This window comes from Chelon labrosus (genome assembly GCF_963514085.1).
Source record: "Chelon labrosus genome assembly, chromosome: 17".
Classification (NCBI taxonomy): domain Eukaryota; kingdom Metazoa; phylum Chordata; class Actinopteri; order Mugiliformes; family Mugilidae; genus Chelon; species Chelon labrosus.
In genome coordinates, this window is record NC_140350.1 from 19,107,643 (window position 1) to 19,133,540 (window position 25,898).

The 25,898-nt window shown below is 44.2% G+C and overlaps 2 protein-coding genes across 3 annotated transcripts in view; both read left to right on the forward strand.

Annotated features, from left to right (window-relative positions):
• fnip1 (folliculin interacting protein 1) overlaps nucleotides 1–11,049 on the forward strand; it is a 33,611-nt gene extending 22,562 nt beyond the window's left edge. For both annotated transcript variants that reach the window (XM_084564840.1, XM_084564841.1), the window contains 7 exons: nucleotides 2,998–3,144; nucleotides 4,700–4,869; nucleotides 5,518–7,222; nucleotides 7,360–7,525; nucleotides 7,655–7,855; nucleotides 7,959–8,074; nucleotides 9,032–11,049. In XM_084564840.1, the coding sequence (XP_084420966.1) occupies nucleotides 2,998–3,144; nucleotides 4,700–4,869; nucleotides 5,518–7,222; nucleotides 7,360–7,525; nucleotides 7,655–7,855; nucleotides 7,959–8,074; nucleotides 9,032–9,110 (2,584 nt within the window). In that variant the 3' untranslated portion in view covers nucleotides 9,111–11,049. The remainder of the gene's footprint in view (nucleotides 1–2,997; nucleotides 3,145–4,699; nucleotides 4,870–5,517; nucleotides 7,223–7,359; nucleotides 7,526–7,654; nucleotides 7,856–7,958; nucleotides 8,075–9,031) is intronic.
• Nucleotides 11,050–13,749: 2,700 nt separating this feature from the next.
• rapgef6 (Rap guanine nucleotide exchange factor (GEF) 6) overlaps nucleotides 13,750–25,898 on the forward strand; it is a 129,971-nt gene continuing 117,822 nt past the window's right edge. The window contains exon 1 of the mRNA XM_084564910.1: nucleotides 13,750–14,236. Within this exon, the coding sequence (XP_084421036.1) occupies nucleotides 14,162–14,236 (75 nt within the window). The 5' untranslated portion in view covers nucleotides 13,750–14,161. The remainder of the gene's footprint in view (nucleotides 14,237–25,898) is intronic.

Sequence of the window (25,898 nt, forward strand, 5' to 3'; positions counted from 1 at the left end):
AAACCTCCTTATCGGCTCAGTTAATAATTAAAAAAAGCACACCTCTACGTGTGAGGATAGTGTGATGCTGGCAATCTCTAACCCCTCCTAATGCAAGTAATGATTAAAACACCAAGTCCTGTTCGGGATGTAGAAATCTGTCAAGTAAGATAAAGGAGAAATGGTCTGTTCCCTACCTGGAACTACAAATGTTGCATTGTGGGTGCACTGCATGCTGGAAGTTACTGCTTCAGAGCCGAGTTTAGGGAAGCTTATTGTAGTTTTAAAAGTTGGTACTTACTTCTCAACACTCCACCTCTGCCCTCTTTAACTACATTGCCTAAACAAGATGTTCTGTTTAGACCTTTTAGAAACAGTAGTTCCAAGAATTGTGCTGACACGAAGAATGAAATCATAAATTTGTCCTTATTAGCCTCCAAAATTGTGTGTATGCGTGAGACATGCCCAGTATTGCATTACAGTTTAATGCCCATTACGCACACAGACTTATTTTGTGTGTGTGCACATGCCTCTCCCCACTTCGACTTTCATTTGCTATATACACACTGGTAGGCAGTTCCCTGTCTGAGGTCCTGTCATTGCTGCAGTCATATGCCTGTTGACAGCCGGCCTCTGCAACCCAAGCCTCCTGAGCGGCAACCCTATCTGCCTCAGACACTGGTCACGAGCACCATGAATAGTAAATAATATGAGAGTGCCAGCAGGAGAAACACTGGTGCCCTGCACTAAAAAAAAAAATAAAAAAATCTGTAAAATCTCACCTTCAGACAGCTGCTAAATATACGGCTAGCCACCTTTGCCATTAAGGGGGTTGTGACTTCATGGAACATTACAGGAAAGAAACTGGAAGAAAAGTCTTTCCTTACTGGCGAGGTGGCTTTGACGTAGAGCATGCACGCACGCCCACGCATGCTGGCAAAGATAAGCTACACACTTGGCAGAGGCATGTGTACATAAAAGCCACAGCGGCCTATACTGGGGTTATGTTAGGGATGAGAACAAGCAGGAGTTCTGGAGGAAAATGCTTAAGATACCGTGGCTACGAGTCTAATCCCCATTCGACTAAACATGCAGCACATACAAGGGTGCAGTGACTCTGCAGTATTTGGTAATTGACTGATATTGGCATAACGCGAACTGAATCAAAAGCCAGGAAAGTTAAGTCTGCCCTGCAATTTTAGTTTTCTGGCTTTAACGTCTGAATAATAGTGGTAAAACACAAGTACTGTTTTGAATCAGAACTTTTTGCACAGAGGTTCCCTTTTATTGAAAGCCAACACTAAAAATAAGACATCAAGACTGTTGGTTGGTAACTGCAGTTAGAACATTTCAGTGACCGTAACTGCGCAGCTTAACTTGCAGCATTTACGAGGCTCTTTTAAATTAGCGTATGGAGCGCTCCTCAGTGAAGCCAGGAGCCATAAATGAAGTCAGAGATGTTTGAATCGTTGCCCTCCATAGTGAGGTAATTCAAATCTGCACCTCCCCCCCCACGGCCTGATGCGTCAGTTTAATTTCACATCACAGACATGCTCTTTAAAGTTCACCTGAACAGCTGCTGCAGAGAGGCTGTGACTAGATTTCCCCCCCGCTCATCGAGCACCGACGCAGCTTCTGACCTCTGCTCAGTGGCGGGCTTTCAGTAGATGAATGCACACCAGACTCGGCGGGGTCAGACGGAGCTTAAAAGCGAGTCAAACTCTTCATAATACCGTAATGAGTATGGCGGATCATTTCGGTTGCCCTGCTGACAGCGAGACGTAAAGAGAGACATGTATTAGATGTGTTGCGTTTGATTATTGTCTAATGCTGAAATCCCTCAATACAAAAGTTGCATTGAAGTTTACTGTAAGTCATTTATGGGCTGTTACAGTACCAAACTAAAGGCTGTTATTCAAGTCAAAAAGAACATTTAGCTTTTCTCCAGTGAAGGAACTTGCTGTACAATACCCCCGTGAACTCTTAAATGTCATTTCGCTGATAATGATCTCAAGGGGACAGGCTTCTGGTTACATTACTAAACAGCTTTGTCAAAAAAGAACTACCGCCCTGCTGTATCTCAGTTTCCTATGTTTGTAAAGCCTTGTCCAAATAGTGCAAAGAGTTTGTGTCCTCTTTTAAGGAATCTACAATCCAAAAATAGCTCTATCAATCAAATACCGGACTACTAATGAAGGTCACTTTCACCTGTCTGTATCTCTCCTCACACTGGAATCTTTATAGGTCATAGATGTTTGCTGCAGAATTAACCTTGTTTACGGCCTGAGATCTCCTGCAGCTTCTAGAAACCAAGCAATCAGCACAAGTTTTTTTTTATTTCTTATCAGTAGGACCTGATGACAGATCGCCAGAAACGATAGCATCTGGTTAAGTTGACTGGCCGGACTGTGCTGTTGTGTTAGCAGCTTAAGACTGCAGTTGTAGTTTTCAGTGGAATAAAAGTTAGCATCATCTAATAATGATTAAAAAAAAAAAAAAAAAAAAGTCAGCTTTTGTGTTTTCAAAACCCAAGAGCCAGCAGCTGTGGATCTTATTTCCACTGTGACTAAAAAGTTCTGATTCTCCACATTCCTCAGGCTGCAGAGATTCCCCTCTGCCCCTGTGTCAAAGCTTGGCTTCAGGCCGAGACATGCTCACCAACACGCCCCCACGTTCCATGGAAACTCCAGTCCTACTCAATGGACAAATACCCCAGCTGAGCCGCATATAGATGGATATACACACTCACTGCACAGACCAAGAAACAAAGTTTATGTGTATATGCGAGTGCATGCAAAGTCGTCGGATTGCTGCAAACGCGCGCACACAAAGAGGGTCCCCCGTGGCCTCAGCGCAGACAGCAAAGCACTGTGAACTGAGATCTCTTTTGTTTACCCCCGAGAGACAATAACGCGTCTGTCCCTCTCCCTGTCTGTTTTCTCTCTTTCTCCCTCGTTCTCTTTCATTTGCCCTCTCCCTCTTTCATCCCTCCCTCCCTGCGTCGTACCTCATCTCCAGGATGACCATCTGCGACCTCTACACCATGCCCCGTGTGGCGGAGCCCGTCTGGCTGACCATGATGTCCGGAGCGTCGGAGAAGAACCAGCTCTGTGGCCAGTTCATGAGGGAGTTCTCCCTGTTGATGGAGCAGGCCTCCAAGAACCAGTTGAGTGTTTTGCTTGTACTTGCACCTGTATCACTCGGTAATCAGCCAATCAAATACCTTTTCAAACACGTTTTCCTATCAAGTAATATATTCTGCAGTTGCATGGCCACAGAAATCTCAACTGTAGTAGAAACAAGAAAGGATTAAAAAGCGCTTTCCACATCTTTGTTAGCTTGTACTTCAGTGAAAAGCTTATCAACAGAGGAACGCGTGCACACACTATTCATTCGCCTCTCCCACAAACCCCTTTCTTAGCCTTAATAGCACACAAGCAAACGGACGCACTGTGAATGTTTCACTCTCTTCGCATCTGCCTCAAAAGGAGCTGTGAACGAGCAGATCCCTGCCAGTCTCTAACTGCTCATTGTCGCAGTTACAAAACCACGTCAAACCACTATTGATTGCACATTTATCAATTGGTAGCAAGGCTTTTATTGAACATGGCACCCGTACTGTTGATTGAAGTAGCCATTCAACTGGACTGAATTAGAGCAAGAAGATTTTTAACACTGGTAAAGTGTTTTTTTTGATTTTCTGGTAAGGGATCGACAAAGGAATAAGTCTCCATATGGGGAGCTGTCGTACGTTTTCAAATATTAGGGCAGCAGCTGTATTTTGATTACCAGTTACTCTGCTTATATTCTCTTGTGTGTAGGAAAAATGGAAGATTTAATAGCCTGCAAAGAAAAGATAAAGAATAAAAAGCTGTTAAAAGATCTACAGACCTACATTTCACTCAAACGAATGACTAAAGAGAAATATTCATTTAAATTAAAACTTTATTGTGTTTCCAGCGCCGGCAGTGCAAGAACTTTGGAAAAATCAACAAAAAATAAATATAAATATAAACACAAATAAGCAAAAGATAAGTCGCACCCACACAGTTTGATTGAGAATAAAAAAAAATAAAATAAAAAGTTGCAATACATCCTCCTCATTGTGAATCTCTGCCAACCCGGGACTTTCTAATGTCCTCTGAATCCCTCTACTAAATGTAGACGTTGCATAGAAACCGTTGCCTCGGCAACAGTTTCTGTTTCCCCCTCGGCAACGCTTCTTGGTTGAAGTCACGCCACTGCAGTTGGGATGACTCGCGCGCGCGGCTGCTTCTTTCTTTCCCCCTGTGTTCTCTGGGAAGCGTCGGTTTTACTGTATCACATCATGTCTTTTCTGAGGCGTCCAGTTAGCGCTCTGGCACGTGATTGAACTCGCCGTCCATGACAGTGTTGAGTCATGGGACAGGAAGGGAAGTAGACGCTTGTGGTGAGATATGAGAAGTGAATCATGGCAATAGTGTACGTGCGTGAGTGTGTAATTGTGTGTGTGTGCACAAACAATGGATGTTTGTACAGTATGCGGTGTCCAGTTTACAGAAAAAAGGCCTGACCGAAATTTTCCATGCAGCGAGAGGTCGTTTGACCTTAACGATCTAGGTCAGGAGAGAAGCGTAGAAACAAAACAATTTATGATAGATCGTAAAAAAAACCAAAAAAACAACAACTCTGGATTGTCTACTGTCTACTCTGCTCACCAGTCTGTGTCCTTATATTCCAGATTCCTCCCTGCATTACTGACGGCCGTCCTGACCAATCATCTGGCCTGGGTGCCCACCGTCATGCCCAATGGGCAGCCTCCAATCAAGATCTTCCTGGAGAAGCACTCCTCCCAGAGCGTCGACATGCTGGCAAAGACGCACCCTTACAACCCGCTCTGGGCACAATTAGGTGAGACAAACAGACACGCACACAGACAGAGCTGAACGTACCCTTGTATTATGTCAAAGCACATCCATGAAGTGTGTCTGGTCCACTGTTTCCATTGTCAATACTCACATCACGAAGAACGAGCCAGGACTGGACAGTTATCATCAAGTTTCTTTTCTGCGTTTGCCGCCCGTGTGCGTCTATAATCTCTCATTATACTTTGATTTTGATGTTGCATTAATTTACTTTTTATTCTATTAAGCTGTAATAACCCCTGTGTTCATGATACCTGGACTTACTGTGTTGTTGTTGCAGTGGCCCACGTTCTACTTGTGGAAATCTACAGATGTATGAATGTGAAAATTGTTTCCTGACGTGTGAACAGCTGCAGTCGATTTTTAGGCACATATGGAAACCAGTGACTTATAAACGAAACATGTTAAAGATCGTATTGAGTCGTCTGCAGTTTCACCTCAAGTGACACCGGAAACATTTAGAAATGAGTTCAAGGTGACACCTAGTGTTCACAGCCAGGAACTGCAGACTAGAGCGTTGACTTCTTATGTGACAAAATAGAAGCTACAAGTAAAGAAATCATAAATAAGGATTGTACTGGTGAAAGTGAAAGAGCTAAGCTGATGTTTTTTCTTTATGTATCACCGTTTGTAGGTGACCTGTACGGTGCCATTGGCTCCCCGGTGCGGCTGTCGAGGACGGTGGTGGTTGGCCGCAGGCAGGATCTGGTCCAGAGACTTTTATACCTCCTCACCTACTTCATCCGCTGCTCAGAGCTGCTGGAGACCCACATGCTGGACAGCGCTGAGGACGAGGCCATCGTCATGCCCGGTTCCCTCATCACCACCTCCCTAAGGAAAGGAGAGGTGGAGGAGTCGGACTATGTTCTGGTTACCGTGCATAAGCCCAGCGGGGACTACCTGTCCCAAGGGGACCACAGCCAGCAGACCGAGGCGGAGGACAGCAGCTACCGCTCAGACAACAGCCTCCAGAGCAGCACGTACACAGACAATGAGGTGGAGCACAGCACTGAGGACCCACCCAAGGAAGAAGATGAGGAGGAGGAAGATGAGGACAGCAGTGAGAGCCAAGGTTCCAGGAGTAGTGTGCTTCAGGCAGACGGCAGCCAGTGCACAATACCCATTATCAGGACTGTAGAAGTAACTGAACCGGGGGAGCTTCACAAGGAGTCCAGCAGCCCGCTGGCCACAGAGGCGCGGCTGGAGACGGTGCTCCGAGTTGGCTCGGCCTCCCCCAGGGAGCAGGTCTGTGTGCTGGATGCAGAGACCAAGGGGGACCTGAATTCATCCCTATCTCCTGTCACTACAGACTGTAAAAACTGCGGCACAGAAGCTGGGATGGATGCAGCAGCGGGGAACCAGCTGACTAAAATGACGGCTCCGCGGCCTTTAGGGAACCCTCTCGAGAAGAAGCCCCCAGATAAGAACCTGCTCGCTGCAGTGCCAGTACCAGTGAAGCCTGGAAGCTCAGCGACAGGGCCCATGACTTTGACCCTAACGGAGGGGGAGGAGCCAGCAACAAAAGTCACTTTCCTCATTGGGGACTCGATGTCTCCCGAATCGGACACGGAGAGCCGCAGTAGGAAGGTAGAGGAGGATATCAGAAAGCACACAAAACACCTTAAGGGCAAACATCCGCTTCACCTACAGCTGCTGCATCAGCCACCACAGACTCATCAAGGACAGCATTACCCGCAGCAGCAGCCGCAGCAGCTGAAGAGAGGAGCAGATTCACAGACCAGCAGCAGCAGTGCATCAGAGGACCAAACCAAACAGACCAAGGCAGTTCCAGCTCTGCAGCGGATATCCAGTAAGATGCCCCAGCAGTGGAACATGGACTGCGTGGATGTTTTTGATGAGTATTACAACCTTGAGAACCCTGTGGAGACTAGGACTATTGATGATGTGGCCAAACAACAGGAGGCCAGCACGACGGACAGCATGCCCAAGGGCTTGCTGGACAATTTGTGCGTGTCCCGGCATCAAGACTTGGGGGATCACCGCTTCCAGGGCGCAGTCAGGGGTCAGGGTTTGAGCGGGAGCGGCAGGAAGGGAGATATTCTGTTGGATGTTCGGAGTAGGTGCAGGTGTGGATCTACGGACTCTTCTGACACCTGCTGCAGCAGGAGCTGTCCCGCTGAGCAGGACAAGGATCTTGTTTTGTCAGTTCCAGTTCCCCAGGATGGGAGCAGCAGTAGCAAAGAGGACCAAAAGCGCAAGGTGGTGCCCTTGAACGACTGGGAAATACCGCGCAATGAGAGCTCAGACAGCGCGTTAGGAGACAGCGAGAGCGAGGAGACCGAGGACTGGCAGGAGGAAATGCTGGTGCCCTTCCCTGGGTTAGTAGGCGACGCATAGACAAACTACCTCACAGACTTCCTCTTTCTTTTTTCAAGCTTGGTATTTAGTGTTTTGGAATAAGTGGAGCATAATCATTTTAAAAACAAGCCTCACCTGTCACGTGTTTGATTTACAGGTCAAAGCTGGTGGAGAACTACTCGAAGCCAAGCATTGCCAATTTCGGCCGCTCTCTCTTTGGAGGTTACTGCCCCACGTACGTGCCAGACTTCGTGCTGCACGGGGTGCCCAGTGACGAGAAGCTACGGCAGAGTCTCATGACTGAATTATCCCACGCTGTTCAGGTAAAGGACAGAAGCACATTTTAATTCAGGCAGCTAAACTTTATTTTATTGGTAAAACCTTGGGATATATGTGCTTCTGTATGTTGCACCTGTCTAAGTGACTCTCTCTCTCTCTCTCCTCCTGTGCAGCATCCAGTACTGGACGAGCCCATAGCCGAAGCCGTCTGCATTATAGCAGACACGGACAAGTGGACGGTGCAGGTGGCCAGCAGTCAGAGACGGGCCACAGACGTCAACAAGCTCGGGAAGGAAGTCCTGGTGTCCAGCTTGGTTTCCAGCTTACTGCAATCCACTCACCAGCTCTACAAACTCAACCTCTCGCCCAACTTTGTACGTCGCACCTTTTCTGTGCTTCGGCTACGACGTCTGCGCGGGTGGAACTCCTTTTATAGCCGCTGACGATTCTCTCTCCTCCTCTTCTTTCCTCTTTTAGTGTATAATGCACCTTGAGGACCGCCTGCAGGAGATATACTTCAAGAGCAAGATGCTTGCTGAGTATCTGAAGGGTCAGACGAGAGTCCACGTGAAGGAGCTGGGCATGGTCTTAGGGTAAGCATTGAACATTTATTAACATAAACTAAACATTAGATCAATCATGAAGGAGGAGCTAGAGCAGGACTGCATAAACTACAGATTAAAGTTTTGTTTTAGTGCAAAGAAGTACGTTATGGAAATTATATGAGCTGTTCACTGATCAGGCATAATTATGACCACCTTCCTAATATGTGTAGGTCTCCCTTGTGCCTCCAAAACAGTTGTGACTCATCAGAGAATGGACATGGGCCTTCTGAGGGTGTCCTGTGGTGTCTGGAAACTGAATATTGTTAGTGGGGGGCCTTTGGGTCCTATGGGTTGAAGGGAGGGGCCTCTGAGGATCATCCCACAGATACTTGATCAGTTTGGGATCTAGTGAATTTGGAGGCCAGTTGTTCTTCATGTTCTTTTAGTTCCTAAAGTTCCTAAAGCGTTTTTGTGCGTGTGACTGCATCCTGCCATCAAGGAGTGTCATTGCTATGGGGTGGGGGTGTCTGGTCTGGTCTAGGTGGGTGCGACATGTCTAAGTAACATCCACACGAATGAATGCCAGGTCCCAAAGTTTCTCAGCAGAACATTGTGTCGTCTCAAGATGGTCAATGTTGTTCACTTCTCCTGTCAGTGGTTTTAATGTTATGCCTGATCGGTGTTACATGCAGTTTCGGTGCATTGCTGCCATCTGCTGTTTAGTTCTGAGTCTCAGTGTTGTGTTATGTCTGCGACTCTACTAAAATAACGTGACCCCCCCCCCCCCCCAAGGGGAAAAATTAAGAATAGGTGCATCACAGTTAATTATCCCACAAATTCATCCCGCGGGCCAGACTGGCCCCTGTGCCGGGCCGGTTTTGGCCCGCAGGCCGTATGTTTGACACCCCTGCCGTAGACTAGTTCACTGCGTCCATAGAAAAGAAAATGTTGAGATGTTAACGTTGGACAATTTGCTGATTTTTCTTTCCTCTGGTTCTTTTGCAGAATCGAGTCCAGCGACCTCCCCCTGTTGGCCGCGGTGGCCAGCACCCACTCCCCCTACGTCGCCCAGATCTTACTATGAGACTGTACTGGCGCTGAGGTCCCAAGCAAGCGAGCGAGCGAGCAGCCCCAGGAGACCCCGTCAGACCCGGGGCGGTGCCGCTCCGCGGTCAATAAAATCGGCCGTCCGCGCTCCACAGCCGACCGCCCCGCTCCCCTGACCCGTGTGCCCGGTGGGGAAAAGTGGGACGACACTTAATAGCTGCTGCTGCTGAACTCGGAGCGATGTTGATGTTGCACCACAGGGGGGCGATAGAGACCACAGACCCACGCACGGGAGTGAAGCTCCTCGGACGATTGAAGCCTCCCCTAAAAACGACCTTCTCCTGTTGTTTGAATGTTTCTTTTTAAATAGGACTCCTTATTTTTAAACTTTGTGGACACAGTAGCCAAAGACTTTATTACATTTTCCAGGTGAGAATACAATTTTGAGACACCTATAGTAAGATAACAATGATTTTTGATTCTTTTTTTTTTTTTTTTGTACAATCTGTGCCCGGTCGTACGAAGCGATATATGTTTAGAGGAAACGAACGGACTGTTTTACTTTGAGGTAAATATCACTGAGAACATTATCAATCTCACGCCTGTTATCCTCATGTATTTGTTTACAAGCCAAATATCCGTCAACGAATCTGACAAATTTAATTTTCCCACCTAGATTTCTTCTTCTTCAGCCGATCACCATGATTTTTTTTTTTTTTTTATTTATCGTATTTTTAAGTTCCACAAACAGGTTTTTTGAAACGGCTTTGACATTCTTATCATAGGCACAGCACTACCTCAGATCTTCACGCGGGCAGCGGACGACACATTCACAGCTGCCCCCTTTAGAGAACGCCTGAGGTGAAAACTTTATATTTTAATCAGAGGAATGTCGACTGTGCAGACTCTAACGCTGTGGTCTTTGGAGAAAAAACTAAAAGAAAAGAAAAGGGAACGATTCCTCATGATGCGTCAGAACGTGACAAAGAAGGGTCCCTTTATACTGTGGAAAAGCTAAAAGAAAAAAAAAAAACATGCATTATCTATTTTACAACCAAAATGCTGAAATATTTTCACACTTTTATAGCTTTTGCCACCTTTATACGATGTTTACGGCTTCGGCGTTTGCTGCGGCGGAGAGAGGACGCCTTACATAAGTGATATATGTATGTGTGTACGTATGTATGTATCGGCTAACACTATTTTCGGACTCGTTTCTGTGACGGTTAAACGAAAAACCCACTGGGATGCAAACTAGGGTGGGTTTACTTTTCTTTTCCTTGGTGTTGGTGTAGGTTGCTACACCGCTGAAGCAGGGTGCGATTTGGAAAAACTGAGATTTAGTTGATTTCACAGCTTCTGTTTTTTTTGTTTATTGCCACGCTGCTTTTGTTTTGTCACTCGTTGCGCGAATTAGGAATGAATTTATTAAAAAACAACAAAAAAAAAACAGTAGCTGCTGTTGAGAAATTCAAAAATTCTGCAAATTTTACTTAACGATTGGATGAATCTCGACGATAAAGGGTTTCTATTTCCTCTCGACCACGAGAGTGTCTTCTATCAAGTCAAATTGCACCCTGAACGCAACCCAAGTCTTAATGGAGAAGTGGCATGAAAGCATCACCGACTTCCTGAGAGCTCATTTCGCTGTTAAAAATTGATACACACGCTTCTTGCTGTATTGAAGATGCTCCGCTATATCAGCCTACGTTTTCTTTTTCTCTTTTGTTTTTTGTTTTTTTTTGTACGGCTCAGCCATTACGTTTTAAAAGGTATGGATTTATATCTGCTTTCTCCCTCTTTGTATATGAGTAAATTATTCAGCTGCTCGCGGTTAAGTGTACAACGGTTCGTGTAAACTGTACAGTTTATTTCCATGTGTTTGTACAGAAATTGTCTTTTAAGAAATCGTCTCCTCGAACTTATTATTTTCTTTTCCCAATTTTATGGGAATGTTGTGCAATAAAGATGCCGATGTTGAGAATTTACAGCCTCTGGGAAGTGTTTTCCGTCGCCGGATCAAAGCCGGGAGAGAATCCTGGACACGTTGAATGTGTGAATGTAAAGATTTATTTTTTTTTGAAAAAGCCAGAGATCCGAGAGCTGTGATTCATTTCAAGGAGGAGAGAAGGGAGGGGAACGCCTTGGACAATGTGTACACACACACACACACACACTCACACAGAGGATATGACCACACACTGTAGTTATTTGGTCTGTACCTGTTTGGAAGATTTAGAAAATGGGTTTTCTGCGAAACCACAAACCTCTGATTATCTGGAGCAGCTCCAGCTTTGTGTTCCTTCACGTTCACATTAGTCACCGTGGTTTCTTCCCTCTTTCCACACAAAAAGAATCTCTATGACTATATAATTAAACCGCTTTTGGTTTTTAAACCCACTCAGGAACTCTCCCCCCCCCAAATATTATTAATTCAAACTTGCTTAATATTTTCCTGCACATTAGCCTCGTGTCTACGCAGGCTGGCCGGACGTGAATCAGTGCTTGCTCTGTACAAAAATAGCACTTTATTTACACTGGTGGTGGCTTGACTTCTACCATCTGGATCACACATTTTTACCCACCTTTCAATTTACCTCCCTGAAACTGCCCCAGCCGCCCCCCTCCTCTTTGGCGCAGGAGGTAAAAATGAACTGAGCACACACACACACACCGCGGTTATGCAATGAAGAAAGAAGGGGAGTGTCCAGGCTGAGAGCAAATACTCTGACAGCAAATATGAATGTGTTTCTGCCCCCCCTTACACACAGCCGTCATTTCACTTTCTGAGAGAGTATTTGTGGAACACACTGCAACACAAGTGAAGCGTTTAATCCAAGTTTAGGTGAATTAATTCCAGCTCTTTTCCAGCTGCATCTTGTTTGACTAAAGATCAGGTTTCATTGTGAAAATAAGTCAAAACTAGGCTGCAAAAGTAGGATTCTCAGCTAAACATGAAGTCGTGGATTCCTCGAGTGAGTTGTTGCATTTAAGTGCATTAAGGAGATCTGATTTTTCCGCATTTTGAGCAGCAACCGTCTTTGGTTTAGCAGTAAGACTTCAAAAGTGCTCAGAGGGAGGATCTATGATGCATTCAGGTACTCGCTTCGAAGCTCGTACGCGGTGGTTCCGCAACGGGTGACCCTGCTTTTTGGATGCCGTTAAAGTTGAGAACCTAAAATATTTTATATAAAAGAAATTATAGATAACAGACTAATGTGTTGGAAAAATTTGAGACATTATGAAATAGGAACACAGACTTAGATAGACTTTAATGCTCTACAAGTGAAATTGCTTGGTCATAGTAGCTCAGTTGCACATAAGAAAAAGAAAAAGAAAAAAAAACTCCAGCAAAATAACATAAATAAAATAAATAAAAATAAGTGTAAGATACTATATATCTATAAATAAATATATATATAACATCTTACACCATTTTTTTTACTAGTGATTTTCAAGAGTGTTTTTCTTATTAAATAATAAAATAAATATAAAACATAAATATAAATAAAATAAAAATACTACCACTAAAAATAAATAAATAAAATGCAATAGTATTAGCAAAAAAAATAAAAATAAAATCACACAATTTTTCTATTTTTAGTATGTTTGTAATTACTGGGGTGAGTTTAACAGTTTTATCGTCAAGTGAAGTTATGTGTTGTTTTTATCTTTATTTATTTGTTTCATTTGATTTTTATTTATTTATACTCACTAGAGTAGGAATAATCAAATTTCATGTTTCTACGTTTCCCATCGACATGTTAGCCTTTGTACAGCTTTCAGTGTTTTTCAAATGAGGTTTCATCTGTGCATCAAATTAAATCATTTGTGTCTAGCTGGTGTTTTGTTTTTATTATTATTATTTATTTATTTTATTTATTTTATTTATTTTATTTCTGTTCAGTTCTGATCTGGCAGCGGATTTTAGTTTAGAAATAGTTTTTTTTTTCAGAGGAAATAATTATATGTAGCTGCACAAGAAACACCTAGGAATATTGTTTGGTTTCCATGCTGTATAAAGTATAAAATCTAATCTAAATCATATGTTTATGGGCCATATTTTACAATAAATAAATTAAGATAATATGAAAAATAAAAAATTCTATTAATGCTTTTCATTAGTCAGGAAAATATTCTTTTTTTTAAAAATATATTTTGTTCTTAGTAGTTTTTTTTAAATGTATTTAGTGTTGTTAGACTTAAAAAGTAAGTAAAAAAGTAAAAAGTAAGTAAAAATTTAATTGCATGGTCTAAACAGCTGTTTTTACTGACAATAAACATCTTGAAAAAAATTGTATTTCTCTTGCTATATATGTATTTATGAGTATATTGTATATTTTATAAATATATATAAATATGTACACTTTGTATGTTTTTATATATACCTTTGTATGTTATTATTTTTATATATACTGTATTTTATATTCAGAATTTTTATATTGCTGTTACACAGTTTTGTATATTTTATATATACTTTGCATATCATTTAAATACACTTGTATATTTTATACATTGTGTAATGATCCTGACTCTTTAGCGACTACTTGTGGCGTCCGTGTGTCACTGCTGCCACATCCAGCAATTCTCGTTTCCGACAGCATTTGAACGCGGCACCTTCTCCGGGCAGACAGATGTCGTCAACTCTCAGATCTGCGGGAGGAGGAGGAGGAGGGTCTAAATCTGAACTCCTGGATCTGACTGACGCCAGCTACCGAAGGGGACGTTTCTTTCACTAAAAAAAAAAAGAAAAAAGAAAAGAAAAGATGCACGGGAATCGCCACAACAGGTCCCGCATGGTTAACTTTCTGTCACCGTTGAGCCGCGTGTGCTCGGTAACAACTCGGTAGGTGGTGAAAGTTTTTGAACGCCTCCTGGAAGAAGAAGTAGGAGTTTTCCCGGTCGGTGCGTTTGGAGTAAACTCCATCCATGCTCGGCTTGGCGAGGATAAAACCCGCGGGGATGTGAGGTTTTTTTTTGTTTTTCGGATAATGAGCAACGAGGAGACGGGAAAGTGAGAGTAAAAAGAAGAAGAAAAAGAAGAAGAAGAAGGGATTTAAAGCCCCGAAGTGGATTTGAGCCGAAGTTATGAAAATGACCGGAGCCATGGAAACTTCTTTTAAACTGGCTTTGAAGAAGCCGCCCTCACTGCGGACGGCGGAGGTAAACAAAACCATCGCTTCTTCTCTGCTTTTTTTTTTTAATTTATTGTTTTAATTAGCATCTCCTCGCTAATATCAGCTAAAAATCAAACATTTGCTTCACCCAAATGAAGGAAAAGTCCACTCAGCTTTCAGCGGAGTCGGACTAAAACAAGTCAACAGTGTCTTTCTTGTAGTTTTTAACCGTTTTATTGGTACTTTTCATGCTAATTAGTAGCCAACGCTCTTAGCACGCCTCAACTAACAGCAATTAGCATGCTAAGCTAATTCATTCGGGGTCAGTTGGAACGTTTTAATGTGTGGGAGTTGTCCAAACTGAGGTTCACGGACCGTTTCTGGTTCTCTGAGAAAATGTCTTTCAAAAAAAAAAAAAAAAAGAGACTTTCATTGGATTTGTTGCAAAAAAAAATATTTATTTATGTTTTATGTTTTGGGGAAAACACTTAAACTGCACTGCATCCTGGGAAACGGCTTCCCATCAGACAGCTTATGTCTTAAGTCCAGGAGGTAGTTTGTGTAAACCCTAGTTTCATTAATTTTAAGTGATTGCTGCTTTCCCATCCCTCCTCCTCCTCCTCCTCCTCTTCTTCCTCTGCCTCCTCTTCCTCCTCCTCCCTCCATGAAGCTGTGGAAACACAGCTGGCTTGTCATTGCTTTTACTTACGCACTCGGGGCCCCAAAAATAGCTCCCTCCATACTCCCTTCCATGTTCAGCCGCTGGCAAACACATTTGAAGTGTGAGCACTTTTCAGAGGACACTAAATGTTCTTTATTTTTAAAAAAAAAAAACCTTTGCATGATGCTTTTAGCAGAAGGCCCCCTTCTTTTTTCATTGTTTGTTTGTGGGTGCGTGGAAGGTAGAAAGCCTCTTTCACACCTTCACAGAGGGCTTTTGTGCACACTTGAACAAACCATAACAACCGTGTTTAGTGCACAAACACGTGACGTGGTCGCGGCGTTGAAGTGGGGCTGTGATTATTTAGCAATCTGCCGTTTGATAGCGGCAGTAGCACTTTGATAAAGTAAGATTATTCTCTCCAGTTCAGTGAAATCCACCATTTATTTTTATATTTATTAGTTTTTGAATGGAGGCTGAACGCTCCCCGTTCGCTTCTTAGGAGTTTGCATTCATAAATAAAACCTCTTCCTGCCGCATCTGGAACCGAGGGCCCGAGCAAAGTGGTCGACGTGTTGATGGCTCTGCTTTCAGTCTGGCTTCAAGACATCCACACTGAGCACTCACCGACTGACTCACGTAAACAGTAGCTCTTGCCAAGGCAATAGTCGCCCCGATCATCGCATACCACCAGACAAAATCATTAAACCTCTCCCCGGCATTAAGTCACGCCTTCGCAACATCCGCAGCATTAGTAAGCCAGAACTGATTCAACTGTTGTTTCTTCTTGATGCGAGAAGGATGTAACAAGATGCAACGCGTTCACGTGTGCTCTCTCCAAATCTGAAGTAAATCCTCAGAGAGCATTAGGCTTTCTTTATGTTCTCCACTGATTATCATCCAAAACCCAGATGAGAGCTGGTGGCTCCTTAGTGCTTTTGCACCAGTGTTGTTGCAGAGACTTTTTTCCTACGCTACATGTTTTGCCTTGATTTGTTCGATGAGTCTGGACCCGTTGACAAGGGAGGAAGTGTGGCTTCCAGATTCAAAATTGTGCGCTTGGCTAAGGCCTATTTTTGTGATCAATGATGTGTGACGAGGAGTAAGTAGTAAAAACTGATCTGCATCTGCATCTGACACGACTAAACTTGACATCGTACTCCGAATCCATACTGAAATTGTTTTTTGGAGCTCGTCAAACAACCGTAGCGTCTTCTCCGATGGCGACCACTCTAGGTTTTTCCGCAGCCAACACCGTGACCCTTAAAACCAGATTGTATTTATTGTGTATAAAGAAAAAAATGCCCTTCATTTTTGGTTCAGTGTTATTTTTCAATCAAAAATGTTCTTTGGGTTCCACTTTCTTCCATTTGAGGATTTGCAGCTGTACTTTCGTCTTTCGACAGCTGGTTAATCAATAGCTACTTACGTCATAATGAGAATAGTAGTTGCAGCCCTGTAATAGTTTATTATTTAACTATTTTTAGTCTTCAGTGTCATCTTGGCCAACTCGGGTGTGTTATTTTCACATCTGTACTTTCTTGGAAGACGTTCGAGGTGAGCGTCGGCTAATTTCCTTGGCTGTGAACCTCTCAGACGTGCAGTAGGTTCTCAGGTCTGTCTCCCGTGCAGATGTTTGGCTCAGTGGGTAATCTCTCCCACCGCAGGTTTAATGCCTCGTCAACCTCTCCCATTTTCGCGGCTTTTTTTTCCGACCAGCCCTCCCCTCCCCTCCACCGTGCCCACCTTTCTCGCTGCCATCCAGGAGGCGCTCCTGGTGGTAGCGGACGGCAGATCTCGTCCGGAGATGATTTACGGCGGCTTTTGGCTGCGTCCAGCGCAGATCGGACATTTATGGGAATTCCAGCGACTGCAAAGCCGCAGGCTCCCGAGGGAAGTTGCAAGTGAGGGAGAGAAAGAGAAACACAGAATTAAGTGGTGACTCCTTGCTTTCTGAGCAAGCATGTGAACAGAACAGAGGAGGAGGAGGAGGAGGAGGAGGAGCAGCAGCCCGGTGTGTGGTCGATGCTGTGTTCTTGGAGGGCTCGCAAAGAAATCCGTTTCAAAAGAGGCCGTGTGTGTTTCAGCAGAAGACACCAAAGAAACGCGGTTTGCTCGATGCTGACACAGCTCAACGCATTAGAGGATAATACTGGTGTTTTTCTCGAAGTTTGTGCTGTTGCCCTGGTTCTTTACCCAGTCCCCGGTGCTTGTCAGCGCGCAGTCAGCACAAGGAATCTCGGAGTTTGTTGTTTTCCTCTCTTTAGAAGTGTTTGGCTCCCGTTCATCTTTGAACATCTGCCGCACAGCTGAATACTACCCAGGCTAGATGAGTCTTGACGGCAAAAATGATGCTAAACTTTCAGATTTGCTCTATGATAATGCCACTGTCTGTTGCCTTTCATGAAGAACCTGTGAAAGGACATGCAGGGCTGTGTATTAATGTTGTTGCCAAGTCAACTTGGCTCTTCCATAGCACTGTGTTTAATTATTTTAGGCGTTTTCTAAGTAGGATCTGCAGTTTAAAATGAAAGGCTTGCGCTACACCTTCACATTACACCTGTGTTCATCTTTTCTTTTCTTTCACATCATAAGATGCCTTCTGGGGTTAGACTGAAATCGAATCTTGTGGTTTCAGACATCTCACTCTGTTATTCTACTGCTTCAGCGAGACGATGTAGGTCACAGAGGACTGTGGGAAATTGTTGTGCGAAGCGTGTACACGTAAGTTAGTCTATGTGTATGAAACCAAATGTGCACATATACAATATGTGTCAGGTACAACACAGTGGTCTTATCACCTGCTTCCTTTATTAATCTCTTCAGCTGTCAGCTGTCAGCTGTCTCCACGGTTGCCCAGGGCATTGTTATGCATTATACCTAAAATGCAGCTCCACTGTAATTTAGTTTGGCGATAAAAGCTACGAGGAGGACTCGAGAAACGGGTGTAAATGAAGACACGGAGTACTTTCCGACACTAGTAATTATAAAAGTGGTGTTTTTTTCAGTTGTGGCGTCTGATTGGTCGCGCGTACATTCCAGCTAGTTTCCATAAAACGCGGCTTGCTGTAGCTGCTGGTTTTGTCAGCTGTGTGATAAACAAGACTCTCATCCACCGATATTTAGTTTGGTTTGGGTTCAAACGAAAACCTTTACGGTTATACTGATAAATAAATACATGTGTAATCTGCTAAATACCTGTAATAAAATCATTGTGTGGGAGTGCTTATCTGTCTAAACCAGTGTTGTACACATGTGTCTTTGTTAGTTATCAGAAGCTGGCTGATGTTAGTAAGCTGTTCCAGCCAGCAACTTTATATGTGCGATTGTTTAGAAGCGGGAAACCAATTTATAGACCGTTGTATTCATAACCAATAAAGTCTCTAGCACTCTGTCGTAGTCAAAATAGTAAAGAACTGCCTCCTGGGTGGTTGATCCCTCGTCAGTTTGCTTGATGTGTAATACACTGAGACAAGTGCACCGTTGAGGCCGACACACCCCAAGCTGCTGGTCAGGCACTGGCCGGCGTCAGTCTGTTGGTGAGTGCTTGTGGCCCTAGTTTTTTGGGGGCGTGCCACACATTGTTGGCAATAGTTGACCTCCTGTTGACTTTTTGGATGACTCAGCAACAGGGCCTGATAATGAGACGGGTCACTCTGATTAATTCACCAATGCAGGAAGAGGTGCCGGATGCGAGCAAGCGGTCAAGTCAAGAGGACATGGAAGAAACTCTAGACCCACTGGTTCTCTCCCTAACTCCCTAGCTAGTCCTGGCTCTTTGCTTTCACTTGAGTAATTATGGAGACTTATTTGTTCTCATCTGGGCACAAAAGTGTCCTTCAGTTGGCCGTAGTGTTTGTGGTGTGTTCAGTTTTGTTTTTTTGATCCATTCGACACATCAATTGCCATCTATTGCTGCTAGTTCTTTCATGCTATAAGGTACATCCAGGCCTTTAAGGAATGAGCAGTGCATGTTCACACACAGAAAGAAGTCTTGGGCCTTGTATTCAAAGTTCTGCTGCAGGTACAGGTTTACTCACTTTCCTATTTAAGCCAAGACATTTTGATATTTCTAATAATTAGTTTTATCTTTCTTGTTCTTGTGCCACGTGGCGACAAGTAGGTCTGGGATGACTCTACCTGGATTTGTTGAGACATGTTTAAGCGTCAAGTCATGCGTTTTCACCTTGAGGACAAAAATACAGGAGAATAAGGTGGGGAACCTAGAACCGACGGTTCTTTGCAGTACGAATTTTGTTTGTTTAGTCGATGCAGGAAAAGCTGCAGAGAATTCAGATGGTGTTTTGTATTAGTTTGTCACCTCACTGGGGGGGGGGGCAACCTGTGGTTTAGGTGTGTGGCGATGCAAAACTGAATTGGTGACACTTGACTTCCTGTCACAGTGGTGTACTTTGAAACCACACGACGTGCTAGACAAACACATATCATTAGAGCAGTTTAAGAACGTAAGCAAATTGGTTTTACCGTGGGAAATTGCAGCCTTTTTCCTTCTCCACGTGCACAGGAGTAGAAAAGGGCAGTGAGGCGTGATGGAAAGATGATAAAAGTAGTAGATTAGTCATTTATTAGAGACGGAATCAATGAAAGAGTAAGTGGCTGGAACACAGAGAGGTGCTAACGGACGAGGTGGCAGAGAAAATAAAGACGAGGGGCAAGATGCTGGCAGCTTAGTTTTTTTACGAAGAGTGTGTTTGGTGGAAGCGAAAGAAGTGTACGGCAAAAGAGTCTCATTACATGTCCAAGGACGTCCGTTCGTCAAAAAACTGCTCATCAAAAAGGAAGGAAAACTGATGTTGTCATCTGATTGCTGCAAAGATAAAATATGTTTTTTATGCAAACACTTGAGCTATTTGTCAAAAGACATGCACGCTTCAAAAATAGAGGTAGGATAGGTGCACAGGAAGAAGAGTGGGCATCACGGCAGCAGTTTTAAGATCAGTTTCAGAACGACACAAACGGCAAACATGAAGGTGTTCAAAGCGTGTGGGTGAGATGCCACAAGTTCTAGTGACTAAACGCACCAAGACCCAGAGTTTGAGTAAAACCTTGTGTTGGCCTAAGGAGTCAGTTGCGTCAAAAAGACGAGCTCGGTTTCAACACTTTGCTGAATGACTATCAGGATCCCTACCGTTCCAGCAAAAATGTTGAATTGAAACGCGTGAGGGGTTTGTGTTACGGGTTGGGATTCTCAGACCTGAACCAATTGATAGACCTCCAATACAAAATGCAGTCTTAACTGAACAGACCGGTACAGGACGTCAACACTGGATTAGATAAGTTCCTTCTCTGTTTTCAGCCGATTCATCGTGTCGAAACGATGTCGGTCAGGGAGATGACTCTGGTCAGCGGCTCGGCTCAGTGAGCCAGTTCACTGGAAGTGGAACGGAAGTGATGAAAGTAATCGGTGAAGTTAAGTTTAAAGGGACGCACAGGAGACTCTTCTCATTTAAAGTCTTTATCTAATCTGAACATTAAAACACACTAATGTTTTCACAGTAGACAAAATGATCAGCGTGATTCAGGAGAGGCCAGACTACTGCCACGTGTTGATATGAATAGTTATTTACTTTAACGCAGGCATAGAACGCAAGTTCAATTCAATTCAATTCAATTTTATTTATATAGCGTCAATAACAATACAAATCGTCTCAAGACGCTTTACAAAACCCCGGCCTGAAACCCCCAGAGCAAGCCTGAGGGTTTCAGGCCGGGTTTTTGTAAAGCGTCTTGAGTGTGTCGACTATAGGACCGTAGAAAAAAAATGGACGCCATGACAGCTCCTCAAAAGTGAAGCCAAAGCACGTGGAGCATAAGTCATAAGCTCCACTTCCATCCTAGATAATGCTGATGTATGTTAAAATATCCATTTTAAGGTAAGTTCGGTGTATTCCGCTCGCGGACCGTATCGTACAGACTTTGCCTTTGACTTTCCAAACTTGCAAGATGGCAACGCCCCATCCTCTGGGATTCCAGCATCACATTGATCGATGGAAGGAAGCGGAGACACGTCGTCCATATTTTCTATAGTCTACGGTGCCGGCTGGTGATTGGCTGTAGTCACTGTGGTATGTTCAAGCGCAACATTTTGGTCCAGACAAAGGCCTTTGTTGCCGGGTTGTTGTTTGATGTCAATTGGGTGCGTCTGGCCTTTTGACACAAAGATCGCAGAAGCTATCCTATTCAATTAGACCGATCATTGTTTGACCTTACCACTTCAGATCAGACCAGGCGCCTGGTGTGATCTGGTCTGGTCTGAAGTGGGTGGTGCAAGTTGTAAGTTCTGGTCGTGACACTTTGCATTAGACATGCATCTGATGTAATTTGTTGCAAGGCCCAAAATGAAAGGCATGGCTCGTCTTAATACTCGGCCGTCAGTTTGTCAATTTCGCGACCAAAGGCGGCAGATAACTGCTCAGCCTCTTCAAGCTGGGTCTCATTTTCTCCAGCATGATGTAAATGCAACACAACCTCACACACATCAACACATCGTACGTATTCGCACACTTAAAACACACACACACACACGCCAGTAGCAACATCAACAAACACGAATGTGCCAGCAAGCTGCAGGGATGAGAGAGAGGGAGTCTGAAATTAAATGCATACAGAGCAGTCTGTGTATAAGAGGGGAAGCTGTGGAAGACTGTGTGTGCGTGCCTGTGTGTGTGTGTGTGTGTGTGTGTGTTTGTGCTTAAATGGGTGAATAAACACAGCCTTCCCTTGACCCGGCGCAGTGAAAGCTCTCCTTGTGGATCCAATAAAAGGCCCCTCCTTAACTGAGCCAAAGATCCTGTGGACTGTGAGGCAGACAGATGCTAAAAAACTGGTAGTGACTCAAGTTTTCTTCTCCGCTGCATGGTTTGTGGCCGCTGGTTTCAAAGATCTTTACAACAGTTTCTCACTATATATATATGTGAGACTGATCAGGCATAACATTATGACCACCTTCCTAGTATTGCGTAGGTGTCTCTTGTGCCTCCAAAACAGTTGTGACTCATCAGAGAATGGACATGGAGCTTCTGAGGGTGTCCTGTGGTGTCTGGCAACATAATGTTGTGAGGCCCTTTGGGTCCAATGGGTTAAGGGGAGAGGCCTCTGTGGATCATCCCATAGATACTGGATCAGTTTGGGATCTAGTGAATTTGGAGGCCAGGTCAACACCTTGTGCTGTTCTTCATATTTTCTGAGTTGTTCCTAAAGCGTTTTTGTGGGTGTCTGTGTCAGGCTGCGTCCTGCTGGGGATGGCTGCTGCCGTCAAGGAGTGTCATTGCTATGGGGTGGGGGTGCCTGCCTATCTGTCTAAGTATGCCAAGTCCAAAAGTTTCCCAGCAAAACACTGCATTGTCACAAGATGGTCAATGTTATTACTTACGTCTCCTGTAAGTGGTTTTAATGTAGTGGCTGATCCGTTTGTATATGTCAGCAGACTCGTGAACCTTGAGAGACGTCAGCAGGGTGATATGACAGTATTTTAAAGATTCCCTCTAATACATTAACAAAAAGGTAGGACTTTTTGTGTGTATTGAATGACACTTGTTTTCAATAAATATGTTTAATTGCATGTTTTGACAAGATTAAACCAGTAACTCGTGAAAATACGGCGATGATATGAATTTTTCAGGCCACGGTATCTTGGCCAGTTGTGTTTTGTCAGTTAATCCACTTGTACCCTGTGTTCACTGACGTAATCCTGCTGTAATTTTCATTTTCCTTTTAATTATGAGCTTGTAATAACACAAAACCGCTTGTACTAACAGGCCTCTAATAGCTCGGCTTTTGAAATCCTGTTGTGAAGTTTCTCATTCACACAGTAGTCCACAACAACAGCCGGGCTTTTGTCCCAGTAGGTATTGTTTGAATGTAAACACGTCAGCTTTTCCTGTGGGTACCACCAACCTCACGGCCCGGTCGCCCAGGGTTCCCAGGGTGCGCGCATGTTTGCCTGCGCGTGCATGCGCCAACAGTGCAGCATGTCAGTGCCACTGTGTGTGTGTGTGTGTTTGAGGTGGGAGGTGCAGCTACATTCCACGCAGCAGGCGTGAACAGGCAGATATCATCAGCTCTGACCTGCTTGGTTTGTGGGGAATGCAGATCAAGGCTACAGATGGACGCGTCTTGCATAGTTTAGTCAGCCAATGACAGGGTTTACCTTGACACGTTGAACATCAGTTAATCATTTGGTCTCCTCGGGTCTAGGGATATTTACACTTTTGCTGTGCTAGCCCTGCTGGTTGGTTTGATTATTCAGAGTGACACAGTGACGGCTTTATTTGTGAAACTGAACAGTTGCAAGGAACCTGCAGTAAAGAGGGGGCATAAGTCAGAGCTGTAACTCTCTGTCAGTTAAATGATAACGCGAAGGACCAGGAAGTAACTGCTATAAGGAAAGAGAAGAGAAATTAGGATAATATGTGAATGAATTGGAATCTTAAATGACGGATTATTATTAAAAAGTGTTTATTCATTTCCGGATTGTCACTTTTTTTGCTGTAAGGATGTGGCACTCAAGAGTCAAGAAGTGTTTTGATTCTCTGTCTCTCCGAGCAGAAGTAGGCCAAGAAGCAGCCTGTTTAAGAACCTGTTGCCACAGTCCTCTTCCTAAGGCAACTTTATGGGCTTGTAAAACTGGTCTGGAATGTGTGTCAGAAAAAGGAAAGCGAGCGATACTTCCAGCTAGGTTTGTGTTTGTGTTGATTGAGTGCTTGAATAGGGACTCGTGTCGTGTTGTTTGTGTGTATTGTGCCAATTTAAGCCCTGCAGAACTTTGACAAAAGGAAATACTCTCTATCTGGTATGGGTGGCCTAATGTAAAAGGAGGTTACTGATAGGGCTTTGGTTGCGTACACATGTGGTTAAACTCCTTGAGTGATTATGCAGAAAGTTTCAAGATGCTAACTTTTGTGGTATTTCTGTTTTGGGTAGTTGAAATTTCAAGACTGCGCCGTCTGGTCTCGGGTCTCAAGGGCCTGGTGTGGACTGCTGGACACAGTGATGAGGATGTCATTGCTACTATGGACACCTTTGTGAAAGTTTAAGACTTTGATCAGTATTCTCCTCAATCACTGGACCTGAAATCAGATTCCTTGATGTTATCCCACAAACCTCTCTATTACCCCTTATGTATTTGTGATATACACCAGCTGCTGCCATCAAGGAGTGTCATTGCTATGGGGTGGGGTTGCCTGCTCTGGTCTAGGTGGGTGGTACATGTCTGTGTAACGTCCACATGAATGCCAGGTCCAAACGTTTCCCAGCAGAACATACAATTGTCACAAGATGGTCAATGTTATTTACTTCTCCCGTCAGTGGTTTTAATGTTGTGGCCGATCAGTGTATGTTACGCTTGACAATAAAATAACCAAATAAGTCAGTGGAGAGGCTCCAGTGCAAGTTGCCATAAAGCTGGAGCTTTGAATACTCTTCCAAGACCAGGGTGCTAAGTATTCAAATGCCCAGGAGCCTTCATGAGTCTCCCAAAAGCGCCCACTTTGGAGACTAGAAGAGTGTACTGTTTCATACCATTACTGCAGCTTGTAATCTTCTTTTGTGTGTAGCCTCACTTTGGGGAATCACAGCAAGGTTTTTTATTGTTCTGTAAGTGGTGGAAATAGCAGATGTGAGTGCAGCTTGAAAGCGAAGCGAGGTTAGACCATCTGCACAACACCAGTGGACATGGGGTCACAAGTGCCCTCCCGGTTGTCCAGCCGACAGAGAGTTGGGCTGGTGGGACTCCTTTCTGTACATTAGCTGTGCTGGGGTGCAGGAAAGGAAAGAAGATCGTATTTTTAAAGGCTGACATCATGCTCTGAATAGCGTCAGCATTACTGAAGAACTGACCAAATTTTGGCTGAAGTTTCTGTTTCACTGGGTGGCGCCATATGACGTCTGTTATACATTGCATTGTTGGCTATGTTGCATTTGCATTCAGCAGAGGACCCGTTTAAGTTAGCCCTTCCACGGGGGCCTGAACTGACCATCTGTGCTCGCAGTGTATGGATCAGTTTAACAGAATGAGCTGAATGTGGAGCTGCAGATGGCTGAAAGATGCAGATGGCCTCACAGCAGTCTTTGGACTCCAGGAATGACGGAAATCGGACAGTGATACTGCTCAAAATGCAACCTTGATTTCTGACACGCCAAATCCGCGTGATCGACCAGAAGCCAGAGAGTTGATGTTTCGTGCAGTTGGCCCTGGAGTTAGGATCCGCTCTATTCTGGATGTGAAACGCCAATCAGTCTGGCTGAAACTTGATCCAATTCTGCCTGCGTTATTAGTCTGGGGCTTGGCAGTTTAACCAGAAATCATTAACTGAATCATTGGCTGCGCATAATGAAAGCACATCCTCATGAATACACCACATTTTTAAATCACCTTTACAGTCTTTGGCCGCCAGAATGCCCTGTTCTTACATTGGACCTTTTGTTAATGCTTTCTATGCCACATCCCATCTTTCTGGTGAAGGCACTGACTCTCCGTTAAAGCGGAGAGCTCTTGTCGCCATGTTACCCATCTCAAATAACCTTTTGAGGTCAGTTTTATGAGGCAAAAAGGGTGCCGCTACTGGCCAACAGACGGAAATGCGAAATAGCCATTTCAGTACATAACACATGTGGCTTTATTCTCGCATTCTTGCCGTTCTGTTTTGTTAAAACGTATGTTTGTTGCCACAGCAATAAAACATATTCACTACGTGTGGCGGGTTCCGTGGAGCCCAGGGAGTATGTTGGTTTCAACCACCCTGCCCTATAAATCCCTGCGAGGCCGGGCTGCAGTCAACAGCAGCGACAGCATTCCTTGCCGTAGCTAGGCAGTGCCGATACACAAGGGGACACAACCTGGAAAAAGAGCTGATGCGCTTTCTTGTTTTTAACTGGTGTCCACTCCTTTGTTTGAGTCGAGAACAGGGCATGGTTAGCGCACGAATCTTCATCTATTGACAGCGAGCTATGCAGCCTGTGGAGGAGATGAGTCAGGGCTTTGGAAGCTAGATATTAGAAGTGCTTGTTTGAGTGGCTGTTGTGCATC